Source organism: Haliotis cracherodii, unplaced genomic scaffold (genome assembly GCF_022045235.1).
Source record: "Haliotis cracherodii isolate W230 unplaced genomic scaffold, xgHalCrac1.p SCAF_11, whole genome shotgun sequence".
Taxonomy (NCBI): Eukaryota; Metazoa; Mollusca; class Gastropoda; order Lepetellida; family Haliotidae; genus Haliotis; species Haliotis cracherodii.
Window position 1 is genome coordinate 35,275,133 of NW_027266266.1, and position 13,233 is coordinate 35,288,365.

The window sequence follows — 13,233 nt, forward strand, 5'->3', positions numbered from 1 at the left end:
GTCTTCAGCAACCTGTGCTTGTCGTAACAAAAGACTAGTTCAATAATGTGAAGATCTGGGTAGAGGACAGGTCTTCAGCAACCCATGCTTGTCGTAACATAAGACTAGTTCAATAATGTGAAGATCTAGGTAGAGGACAGGTCTTCAGCAACCCGTGCTTGCCTTAACATAAGACTAGTTCAATAATGTGAAGATCTAGGTAGGGAACAAATCTTCAGCAACCCGTGCTTGTCGTAACATAAGACTAGTTCAATGATGTGAAGATCTGGGTAGAGGACAGGTCTTCAGCAACCCGTGCTTGTCGTAACATAAGACTAGTTCAATAATGTAAAGATCTGGGTAGAGGACAGGTCTTCAGCAACCCGTGCTTGTTGTAAGATGAGACTATGCTTGTCAACTAACGGGATCGGGTGGTCAGGCTAGCAGACTTGGTTGATGCATGGCATCATTTCCTAATTGCGTAGATTGATGCTCATGATGTCAATCACTGGACTTAAGACCCAGACTCAATTATTTACAGACAGTCATCATGGAATATTGCTGAGTGCGGCGTTAAATAAACAAACAAACTTTTAGTTCAAATGTCAACACAAAATCCACTGACAATGCTGCCAAAAGAATAATTAAGGCTTGTCGACTCAAACAAGGTACCTGGTCATATGTGAGCAGTTTAGTTAGATTTCCTTTCTCAATGTGACGTACTGCTCCTTCATAGGTCAAGTCTTCAAGACGGAAATTTAGGTCTCCCATCCAGAAAACATAGCTACAAGAAGAGAAGTATGGTACTGTAAGCATGGTAAGGGAGTTTTGAACAGTGCTTCAGTTACATCATACTGTGTCAGCTTGACGCAGAAGGAAAAGGAAGTAGGCTGTAGAAAGTAACAACTTTGGCAAAACCCATGATTATATTGACACACAAAGAAACATACGCAAGGCAAACCAGGGATGGGAACCCAGGGATCAGCAGATTCTTGAATAACTAAGGGAAGCAACTGCGGCACCTGAACATGCTTAAAACACTGAGTCACCAGTGCCCAAAAATACATCACTTACTCGTGGTCTAGAATATTGTCCACATCTTCATCCTTGAACTTCTGACTATCCAAGATGCTGTCAAAATCCTGGAAGACAGTATTGAACATCCTTTTGTATAATGCATCAAACTACACCTACATACAGAGTGTTTACTCCTGTGGTAAAGGAGCAAATGTTACATATTTCACGCAGAAACAAACTGATGTCATAGCATACTTATTGCAGATTTTGCTAAACATGTAGTTTTTCAAGGTCGAAAATAAAAACTTGAAAGAAAGGAGTGTTGCTAAACTATTCGGAACAATGTTTGGATTGCTCTGTGGAGAGCAAAACAAAAATCAATTTAAATTGTAGAATGTTTACAATGTTTACAATAACATGTATCTGGGCAGATAAGACTTACCCAGTGATTACAATGGCCATGGAAGTCTTAGGATTAGATATTACTTCAAGGTAACAGTTATAGTTCAATGTGTTTTAATTATCTGTACATTACAGGGCATAACACTGGCACCTATCAACATTTTGGCTTTAACATGTAAAATCTATTACTGCATGTGTCGGTGTTGCCATGGAAACTCACAATAATTCTCTCCTGTATGTTGTCCCTGTGAGCAGCAAGGTGAGCATTAACAATGATGAGATTCATCCCGAACAAGTCCAGCCGTACGCTGGCCCCGCCCTTGTTGCCCTAAAACATGAGATAAACCATCCAGAAACTTTCCACATCCAAAGTGTACAGGCTGAACCCCCACAACGTTCCTGTGCAAGTGAGAATGTTATGTCTTCATGTTATTTCTGACACTGTGGGTGTGTGAAGAGGAACAGGCTTAATGTCTCTCCCACTTGCTGACATCTAACCATGCTACAGAGAATCGTGTGGTCAGATTCAGTGATGTGCATCATTGCAGCTGCAGTCTCAGGTTTGTCTGGTCCAGATCTGATATTGTCAACAGACTACTGTCACAGTTCTCCAGCTGGTATATTGCTGACTGCAGTCACAGGTTTGTCCGGTCCAGATCTGATATTGTTAACTTACTACTGTCACAGGGCTCCAGCTGGTATATTGCTGACTGCAGTCACAGGTTTGTCCGGTCCAGATCTGATATTGTTAACTTACTACTGTCACAGTGCTCCAGCTGGTATATTACTGACTGCAGTCACAGGTTTGTCCGGTCCAGATCTGATATTATTAACTTACTACTGTCACAGTGCTCCAGCTGGTATATTGCTGACTGCAGTCACAGGTTTGTCTGGTCCAGATCTGATATTGTTAACTTACTCCAGTCACAGGGCTCCAGCTGGTATATTGCTGACTGCAGTCACAGGTTTGTCCGGTCCAGATCTGATATTGTTAACTTACTACTGTCACAGGGCTCCAGCTGGTATATTGCTGACTGCAGTCACAGGTTTGTCTGGTCCAGATCTGATATTGTTAACTTACTACTGTCACAGGGCTCCAGCTGGTATATTGCTGACTGCAGAACTAACTAACTCACTGGATGAAATAACAGAATTATATCCGGAGGTCTCAGAAACTGATGTACTCCCGTTATATATGTTTCAATAAAGTGATCGGGTCAAAAGTAATTTCAGTTATGGCATATCTTGACATTAATGTACACCCACTTGGTGACTCCCAAGACCACAGGGAAACTGTCCAGTGCTGATAGGTCGAGAATCAGGACCATCATGCACTGCACTTTGACTTGCGACATGGGTAGATGCGTGCATGTGTGAGTAAGGTTTAAATTTGCCTATAGCAATATTCCAGCACTTCCATGGTAGTGATACCGGAAATGGGTTTCACACAATGTAGCATGTCTGGGATCCCCCCTGGGCCTTCAGTGTGATGGGCAATTGCTTTAACCATTGGACAACCCCCCTGGAGATTGTAGCCTTGAATCAGCTATGATGACAATGTAAACAGTCAGCCACCTACCCACCATCCCCCCAAGCCTGTTTTGGTGGCCTCGGCTTCAATGCTGGTGATATGAGACAGCAAGGCCCTCCGAGCAAACACAATGGTCATCACGCCCCGCATCCGCCGGCCTTTCAACTGAAATATTGTAGATTATCATGCACAAGCAGATTCATTACCATCACAATGCAACATTAAATCTTGAAGAATAAACATAATACAGACATATAACCAATATAATATGAGTTCAAAGCAAATAAAACACAGGATGAAGGGATGAATAATCTTATAACTCTACAATATATAACTCTAGATATACTTTATCATGTTTGTTGTGATAGCATTCTATACAGCATTCAACATTTACCATGCCATAGTGAGGGCGTGAGTATGGTTTTACGCTGTTTTAGCAATATTCCAGCAATATCACAACGGGGGACACCAGAAATGGGCTTCACACAGTGTACCCATGTTGGGAATCGAACCCGGGTCTTCAGCACGACGAGCTAACACTTTAACCACTAAATGACGCAAAGCGTGTGTTGTTTAAATAGGACCCCAGTACATCCAAATATCTCAAGATAGTATTTAAATATATTTTGTATAACTGTATAATAATTCTTCGGAAAATGAATTCGAAAGTATCTATACACAAGGCTCATATTGCGCTACGTGTATGCCGGTTATATCGCACGTACAATAACAGCAACACATGGCACACATACATACAAACAATCATAAGTACACAAAATAACAAAGTGAGTGAGTTGGGTTTAACGCTGCTTTTAACAGTATCCCAGTTATATCACGGCGTGTCAGTTTAATGTGGGAGGAAAGCCCGAAGTGATGCAGGTCTTAAACGTTTACCACTTCGGTAAAACCCACGAGCATGGGTATGGTGCTGACAAACCTAGAAACATAATCAGGGCGAACCGGGATTCGAACCCACAATCATAGGTTTCAGGCGTGCCCAAGGGACGCAACTCTGCACAGCGAATAGCGGTGCCTTAGATGACTGGGCCACCCGCGCCCCCCAAAATAACAAAGACATGGCTATGCTGATCACTAAAACTGTTTTCAAACCACAATGTAAAATAAAAATGCTAAAAGGACTAAATAGAGTAATTTACGTTAAGAAATGTACAATGAAGCAGACACAGAGTTCCCACTGGCTTTTGAAACTGCCAGTCCTTGTAGACTGGCAACTCTAAAAATTACCAGTCCACCCCTAATTTTTGCCAGTCCCAACTTTCAACAAAAAAAAACAACCTATGAAAATTATTTGGTCATAATTCTTTCAACTTCATGTTCTGTGCAAAGATGTCATCTCTGAAGTAACTTAGTTACATCTTTAATTCATTCACACAAACATAGGTCACAATTTTCTCTTTGTTTCTTAATATTTCGAGATGAAGTCGCTACAAACGGATACTTAACCTAAAAATAGACAAGAGCAAATCCTGATGGTAACAAACAAGCTGTCTTTGTTAAAAAAATGTACTTATATGAATATCACTGATGTTATCTTATTTGCCGGTCCACAAGGACTGGCATTCACATGAATTACTGGTCCAAGCCTAATTTTACCGGTAAAAAAATGGTAATTACCGGTAAACGGGGACACTGCAGGCATTTAAAAAAGATTTGAAGCAATATATTAAATTTTATCACAACAATCTAAAGAAGACATGCTTGTTGGAATATTAATCGCCATAATAAATACTGGTTGGCCATATAGCTGTGGGTCTACAGAGACATGGGTTGGTATTACTCTGGGTGCCCCAGTTTCATGCCTGACAAGCACAATGGCACTCACAATGACAGGGAGATTTCTTATTAGAATCAGACCACAACAAACAATGATTGTCTTGCCAGGTGAATTAATTAGGGGGTCAGATTAACCCTAGTGACATGGTTGATCCCAAGTCATTGTCCCACGACAGTGTGGATCGTTGTTCATAACATCAATCACTGGTTTGTGTGGTCCAGACTACAAGCAGCCTACCTTGACATATCCTCTACTTCCTAGACAGGTGGTGAGCGCCTTGCTCCACGGGTGCTCCTCCAGACTCAGGTCATGCACGTCAATCTCCTGCAGACTTCCTCACAGAGGGCAACAATATACATGAGGGGAAGCTAACACCACAGGTAAATGCAAGGAAAACAGTTTTATAGCTTATGTTACACTATCCTTCCAACAGAAAATTTTGCAACTAAAAATATAATAATTAATATCATGCATCAATTTATCTAAAACTTTTAATTAAAAGTCAGTCACTCTAAGAGCCCAGCCAAGATGGCTGACCGACTTATACATCATGACGGCATAGTGGCAGACATGGTGGAAGTGACATCACGTCAAATTGCTGCTCTTGCCTCTGACGCCATATATAACAGAGAGTTTGCTGGCTAAAGATATCTTGCATCTAGCGATACTCAAGGTACTAGTTTACTGTGTCCATGTTAGGTAGCCATTGTGACCAACCAATCCCAAAACATAGGGAACTACCCATCGACCCAAGGCAAGGGAGTTAACTGACTTTAAAAGTCTACTTTCCATGCTTGCTCAACTAGGCTGGAATTCTGTGGCTCGATCGTAGCAACAGCAGAGGCTAATTCGAGTTATGTCCCTTTTATGACCTATCCTATTGACCAGTCAGACTCCACCTATCATATTACTTGCACATGCTGCATTTGCTTCAAACAAACTGGCGTGCCCAGTCAAGGCAGTGTGATTGATAATACAGATCTATATTGTAATAACACGGGTGTAAGCTCGCAAAATGCATAAAATTACTTGAGCACCTTGCTATAAAACATGAAAAGATTTGGAAAATATCTGTAGATGCCTGGTTGATGGTACAAATGCTTTACTAATCCTTCAATTGACCTGCGCGACAGTTTCCGAACCGTATGTCGATTCTGTGACACGGTTTTGACTGGACTATGCATAGACTAATAGTCTAGCCAAAACATAACTCCAAGTTCCAGCCTAGTTCTCGGCATGGGTGGAAACTGGACTTAATAGTCAGCTAACACTTTTGCCTCGGGACGATGGGAACTTTCTTGCTGATGAATACACAGGCTTTAGGAATCATGCTTGTTCAGCAAATTCACATGATTCAGCAAGTGTGTACATTAATTTAACATCAACTGAAATCGACACACATGGAATGTAGTGTGACCATACTGTACTGGACCACGTTGACAGCCTGGAAGAAATGATACTGTAAAGTCTATGACAATGCACTACTATATGTGCTGTAAAGTGTATCATAGTTTGAGACTACATCTCACATGGTAGACATGTTTAATATTAAACAATATCTTTTCTAAATCTAAGCATGCTAAGTGCTATCACCATCAAGATATTAATATTGTGTGATTAGTGGGAAAGATTCACTTTGATTGAAACGTTTAAATTTCTAACCTTCAAACATGTCAACCCTATGCTATTATAGAAACTAAGAGTTTAACTCACCCAATACAATACAGATCAGGGTGCTTGGAATTGTCAAGGTCAAGGACATCTGTAAAGTCTACAGCTGGTTTGGATCCTCCAACATTCCAGGTACAGAGATAAAGTCTAAACAACAAAAGCTTGGATACCATAACAATTCTAAACATCTACATGATCTAAACTTAGTAAAATCTAAATATTTTTTACATTTGTATACTTATCCAGCATTAGTCCTTAATGCATTCACTGCTTACCTTACGACAAGAAGAAGACAGTGCAACGGCGATAGTCTTGGGTGAGTGAGTGAGTGAGTGAGGTTTTACGCCGCTTTTAGCAATATTCCAGCAACATAACGGCGGGGGACACCAGAAATGGGCTTCACACATTGTACCCTTGTCGGGAATCGAACCCGGGTCTTCGGTGTGACGAGCGAAAGTCTTGGGTGAAGAAATAAAGATGTTGTTGACTCCAGGTCACACTTTTATACGGACCACCACAACTGTCATGTGACCTTGTTGACAAGTCACCTTCTTCACAACACTGCCTGTCGCCCGAGCTTAAAAACATACTTTTGAGTTTTCTGAAGCCAAAGTGGGGAGGCAAGTCTGCAACGGTTTGGTCCTTAAACGTAGTAATGCAGGATAAATATACAAATGTAAAAAATATTTAGATTTTACTTAATTTTTTACTCATCCTGCATTACTCCGTAAAGTATCTGTATCAGACGGTTTGGATGTGGGTAAACCTTCAGAAATACAGAAACCTCAATAATTCACACCCTGAAAAACATGACACATGTTGGTCGATAAACCATGAAGCGGAAAAGTTCAGAAAAACGCCTTACGGTAGGGTTGTTCAAATATCCCACACACTGAACATAGGAATTAAAGAGTAGTTCCCTATACATATTAAGTAATAAAGAAATTATTAGCTAAGCAGCTAATTCCTTACTTACTATGTCACAGAGCCGAAGTCTGACAAAGAAAGGTTGTCAGTTTCCTTCCACTGTCCTAATCTCAGCGACTTGCGAGGGGAAGTAGACTGGCTCTGTGTAGGGCGAGTTCATTATTTGCATCAGGGGTTGGCAACCTGCTGGGCAACAACCAGAGGGCCCTCGAGACACATCACGAAGATAATGACTAGCGAAAACTGTGTCGGACCTCAAAAAACATCCTTCCTTGATCATTCTTATAGAACTTTTGGTGTGTAACGCCATGGTCGAGGCTAGCGCCCTGATCTCATGAGGATTATTCGCTCTTGGAGGATCCAGTTTGACGATCTAGTAAGCCTAAAGGATGACTGCGCGTAACCATAGAGATATGATGTTGCGACTAACTTCGGTCATTGACGTAGGAGACATGGGTATAAATAACCGCTTTTTCGAACCATGCCTAGTCTTGGAGCGGCGGATCACAACAGAAGTACTTGAAGTGGTCGCACCGGGCACAGGAGTAGTTCACCCTCATCTTCGGCTCCACAATAGTCTATATAAGTAGGATAGTGAGGGAACAATCAGGTTGGCCTGGTAGTTGATGTTTTGTTATAAAATACCAGCACAACCTGAGATGTACCACTCCGTGCGTCCAATGCTAAAAGCTGACCCGGGTGATGTCGACTGCATGTAGTTCGCTCAACCGTGCCACCGTGGCTAAAGCCAAGAGAAATCTTGTTTTCTTGGTGAGGTCATAAAATGAGGATGCATAGAGGGAATCATAGGGGTCCTTTCCAAACTCGAAGTACCTTGGCCTTCTGATTGTCAAGCCTGAATGAGCGTAGTGGGGCCTGTAGTTCCGGGACCTTAGTCATCTTGCGATTTTCCAAAACGGCCAACACTGAGTAAAGTTCAACTAAGTACGTAGTAATGGTGCTACCTTTCAAGTGTTTCTTGGTACGCAAATGTAGGAGGTATTGGGTTTCTGAGCTCAACAAACCACCCTCTCGACAGCCACCAGGGCGCGACCAAAGCCAGAGCAAGATTCCTTTCTCGCTTTTAGCCCCTAGCTAGGGATGTGGAATGCACCCACCACCCAAGTCTGCGGATCCGGTAACTGGGAGACAGACGTCATGAGTTGTTGGTTTTGGCACGTAGCAAACAGGTCGCTGTTTGGTTGCCTGAACTTCTGAAGCAGTGGCTGGAAAGCTTCTGTGTTAAGTTTCCTCTCCGTGGGAGCCACCCTTGTCTGGACGCGATAATGCATCGGCCAGAATGTTTAGACATCAGAGGATGTGCTGAACTATGAATTGTAGTTCCAGACGATCCACTATATGGAAAAATCTGAATGTCTGTTGAAGCAGGGAGTGGGTGTATGTTGTCCCTGATTGTGATTGTGATATGTGATTATGATAGGTCACCAACTTTTGCATATTTTGCTTCCATGTGTCACATGCGGTACGTGCTTCCGGTTTCAGAAATGATAGCTAAAATTGCAAGTATTTTGATTATTTCTCGTAAACTGCATTATTTTGCCATTGAATTGTTTACCTAGAATGTATATCAGTTCAGATTTTGCGTATCATCCAATATTTGTCATTTTTCGCAGTGTTTGTTGACTTTGTTCAACTCAACAAATCGCGAGTTAGGCCACGCCCAAACGTATCACTGACGTTTGTCAGCTTGTCAGTGTGTCCGAAAGTTTATCAAACGAAATCATTTGCAAACTCTTTAAAAATGAAATTCATTTTACAAAGATTTATACATATGTGTCAATAATTCTAGAAAATTAAGTTAGATGTTACAAAATGATTGTAATAGTCTAACGGGATAACTATGCATGTGGAGTTGTTTGTTTACCGACGTTGCCATGATGGTGTTACAATTCAGATTGTTTTTGTTTACAATTAGTTACACCAAAAGTTGCTAATTTTTAGAAATTAAAGAACATGAGTGTTTTCCTTTCGTCAGCAAACAAAAATTTATGATTGAATAGGAAAAATGATGAAATTATACAGAAAATATCGGACTGCATGCCGCTCAACGTGAAGTGCCAAAAGTCAACAATGTCCGTTTCTGGTAGTTGTGTGCCGAGAAGTTTGGCCGAAACTTTTTTAACTCGCGATATTTTCTTTTTGAGGTAAATAAATGACTGAATGTTTTGATATTGAGCAAGCTGAGCATTTATGCATGTCATACGTAATTTAAATGTTACGCAAAGCCTTCTTGGTAAATAGATATGGCGAGTTTTATTATGGGGTGTCGTTATGCTATCCGCCTGTCGAATGGGTTCGACATTAGATGCACGGGAAGTGACACCTCTGTCGAATGGGTTCGACTTTAGCGAACAAAATCGTTTGTGTTTTTGATCATGGAAAAATTGGTTTGGTTGCTTGGCCTTCGATTACTTCAATTAAACGGAACAATACTAATACTAGATACAAGAATTGTTTGTTGTCTGCTTGATGGAACCTCACACTTATGTTGTATTGCTATATGTAGTTTCTGAGCTAACCATCTGTTCATAACAAACTTGAGTCCAAACGAAATGGCACAAAAGCCGTTTCTTGGTGGTCATAGCCATGATTCTCAGACAAAGTAGATGTGTCAGAAGGACTGGGCTGGGTCATGTAATTATGTATGTTTTATGGAAATGGAACATTAAAACTATGTATCAAATTCATCATGAAAGACAGTCATCAAGTCACAATCAACATGATCAAAGGCTGGAAAATCTAAACAATCACATGGCCTAACTGTCACAATGCACTTTTCTTCTGCAACCATCAGCAGTACAACATATTGGTTATTTCGAAATCAATTGTGTTTAATGCACTGTGTTTTAGTTACTTCAACCACAAGGAGGTGTTATCATGGTTATGTCCATTGTTTTGACAGGTTATTATTTGTAACAATCCCTTACGCGTCACGTGTCGAAGTTGGACAATTCGATTTGGACGAGAGGGGAGCTCGCATTGGTTCGCGGTTCTGCATCCTTGTGGTTGAAATGGACTTTACTGCTCTCGGCTAACAGCAACTGCCTTCAAGTCCACATCTATGAGGAGGGTGCTGACATACATGTAAAGTCTATTACAATGGTCTCGGCTCACAGCAACTGCCTTCAAGTCCACATCTATGAGGAGGGTGCTGACATACATGTAAAGTCTATTGCAATGGTCTCGGCTCACAGGAACTGCCTTCAAGTCCACATCCCTAGGAGGAGGGTGCTAACATACATGTAAAGTCTATTAAAATGGGGTTTATGAAATGGGCACCTGATAGCACCCTTTAACTAGGGGTGGCATTGATTGAACATTTTAGCGTCAATATATTATCTTGACTCAGGTATCACAATATATCCATTTCAATTAATAATAGTTATCTTATCTGTATGTGTATGGATAAACATTTCCCATGTAGACCTGCAATTTATCAATGTTGTTTATTAATTAATAATTTAGGATCAATATCCATGAATTTGTATTGATATAGCATCAATACTAAACATGCTAAAGAGACGACATAGCATAGTATGCTATATTATCGTGGTAGTTAATTTATAAGGGATCATGAGGGATCTTAATGGCGCACGCTTACTAACCTATTAAATGTGTCATATGCAAACTGTTTCTTGTTCGTTCTTCATCCTTTATGACACATAAGTGAGTTCAGTAAACAAAGTACCTGTCATCAGAGACTCAAGGGCGGGGAACTCTATATTATCGCAGTATAACTATTTTTGTGGTCTGATGAGAGTGGAATATGTGCTATACATTACTTCCTGTTTGGGATAATGCAAAATCAATATACATATGCTAAAGGGCCAGAGGACATTCTTACACATCTGGGCTCAAACGATATTTGCAAGAGGAAGGCCAGCCAGTTGTACCTGGACATTCACCTGGCTATGTTGAGGCTCCACCTGCTAATGCCTCAGACCACCATCCTTTGGTCGGACATGCCACTGAGGAGGCATTGGCATGGAGCCAATTGCTACGATGCAGTGGATATGGCCAGGAAGAAGGTCAACAGACGGTTGGGCAACCTTGTCAGGGAGCTTGGGGGGGGAAGCATATCCAGCATCCCAAGATTTGCGCTGGGGATAGTTCCCTGTATGTCTGGGATGGAGTCCATCTATCAGTCAAAGGACTCCAAATTTTCACAAGCACAATCTGCAAAGCCCTATGCCAAATGAAGGTAGTAAGTAAGAAAAGAAAAGAAAAGTAAGTAACACTTAATTCTTTCGTCTGTGGCTAGTTAGGGGGGTCCCTCATGGTTCATGGTCTTCAGTGTGGGCTTAGCACATGCGTGCAGTTGGCGTGGTTCTTGTGGGTTACAAATGTAAATACTTACTTAATCACCAAGTAATCATCAAAATTATCAGGTCCCTGCTCTTCAGCGGGAATCTGTTCAGTCCCTCTGCTTCTCAGCGGATGGGAACCTTTAGGCTTAACTTAATTCATGTCTGCTTTTCAGCAGAAACTTAGTATTTTGCTTCTGGCAACATAGTTGCCCTTGGCTGCTGCTGATTGCTGGTAACTCAAGTTGCCAAATATAATTCATTTTAATAATAGCTTAGGGCAGCTCACAAGTCCTGCCACACCTATAACCTTGAACCCAACATATGCCTTTCTTATTTCTCTTGCATTGTCAACTTTGACAAGGAAAGGTTACTTTGCATGGGTTGTTTCAATAAACATTTCCGAATGGAAGTAGGGGTCAGTCCACTTCATAAACATTCCAGAAACTTATCATATAAAAGTTACTGTGTATACTGATGTGCATAGCCATGACATACTGCAACAAAAAGGGCTGGGACAGGTAACTTGGGTACTCAGGTCGGGTGGGTACTGAGTAGGACCCAGGTTCGATCAAGCGATGAAATATCATGCTTAGATTTGCATAAGTATAAACAGTTGACAAGGGGGGCATGGATTACGAGATTTACAGATACTGGGATATTATAGAGTCTGTGATCACATAGGGTCATAATTTACCGACATTTAATAAAGAGTCTGTGATCATATCGAGTCATACTTTATTTACCTATAATATAGAGCCCGCCATCCTATAGTCATGATGACTAAATTGGCCAAAAAATGTGTCTTTGGTGTTGGTTTTCAGGGTGCATGATGTAGATTTTTATGTGTACAAATCTTCTAGATCTATGTACGTTTTAACTAGTTCATTGTCAGTCTACATTCCATAATAAGAAAACATGACTATTCATTACTTTCATGTTGTAAGCTAGAGACAAGTACACGCACACACTGAGAATAACCCAACGATGCACATAAACATGATATAGAATATACCTACCTCATTTGCTTACAAGGCAGCTTCTTCGCCATAACGTTGTGATTTCCTTATTCCGTTCTACCGTGAAATTGTAGGCCTATATCCAGATACGGAGGGAAATTGATGCTCAAACTTATTGAATGGCAAAGTGGGAAGCTCTGTACTTAGTGCATTTTAGCGATTGACATTCTCGCTATATTGTCAATTATATTTTGTAGGTTATAACATTGATGAGAGGAAGTTTGCAACAAGACTTTGTGCAAACGTTGTTTGAAAGAAGTCACTTGGAAGTACCCGTGTATTCTACGTCATTACATTGTGTGTAAATGGTTAAATTCCGGACGTAGTTTATTTAAACAAACTATAAATGATGTTCCTGATAAAAAGGATCCGGTTCTCCAAAATAAGACTAGTTTACTTGTGACTTATTCAATACCATTAACCATTCGAGTGATAATAATTTCTCGAGATAAATTATCTTCAATTAAAAAATTGACAATCTTTATCTATACACAATTTAAATATATATATATATGTTCCTAATAATGAATTTCATTGGAATCGACAGCTGCCCAAATAAAATATTGT

The 13,233-nt window shown here is 40.7% G+C and overlaps 1 protein-coding gene across 1 annotated transcript in view; it reads right to left on the reverse strand.

The window, feature by feature from the left end:
* The window catches only part of LOC139456439 (inositol polyphosphate 5-phosphatase K-like), a 31,428-nt gene extending 18,458 nt beyond the window's left edge, over window positions 1-12,970 (reverse strand). Inside the window, exons 1-7 of the mRNA XM_071238147.1 lie at window positions 12,667-12,970; window positions 6,438-6,542; window positions 4,962-5,055; window positions 2,978-3,094; window positions 1,619-1,726; window positions 1,054-1,121; window positions 652-763 (exon numbers count right to left, since the gene is read on the reverse strand). Coding sequence (XP_071094248.1) covers window positions 652-763; window positions 1,054-1,121; window positions 1,619-1,726; window positions 2,978-3,094; window positions 4,962-5,055; window positions 6,438-6,542; window positions 12,667-12,698 — 636 coding nt within the window. The 5' untranslated portion in view covers window positions 12,699-12,970. The remainder of the gene's footprint in view (window positions 1-651; window positions 764-1,053; window positions 1,122-1,618; window positions 1,727-2,977; window positions 3,095-4,961; window positions 5,056-6,437; window positions 6,543-12,666) is intronic.
* Window positions 12,971-13,233: the final 263 nt, after the last annotated feature.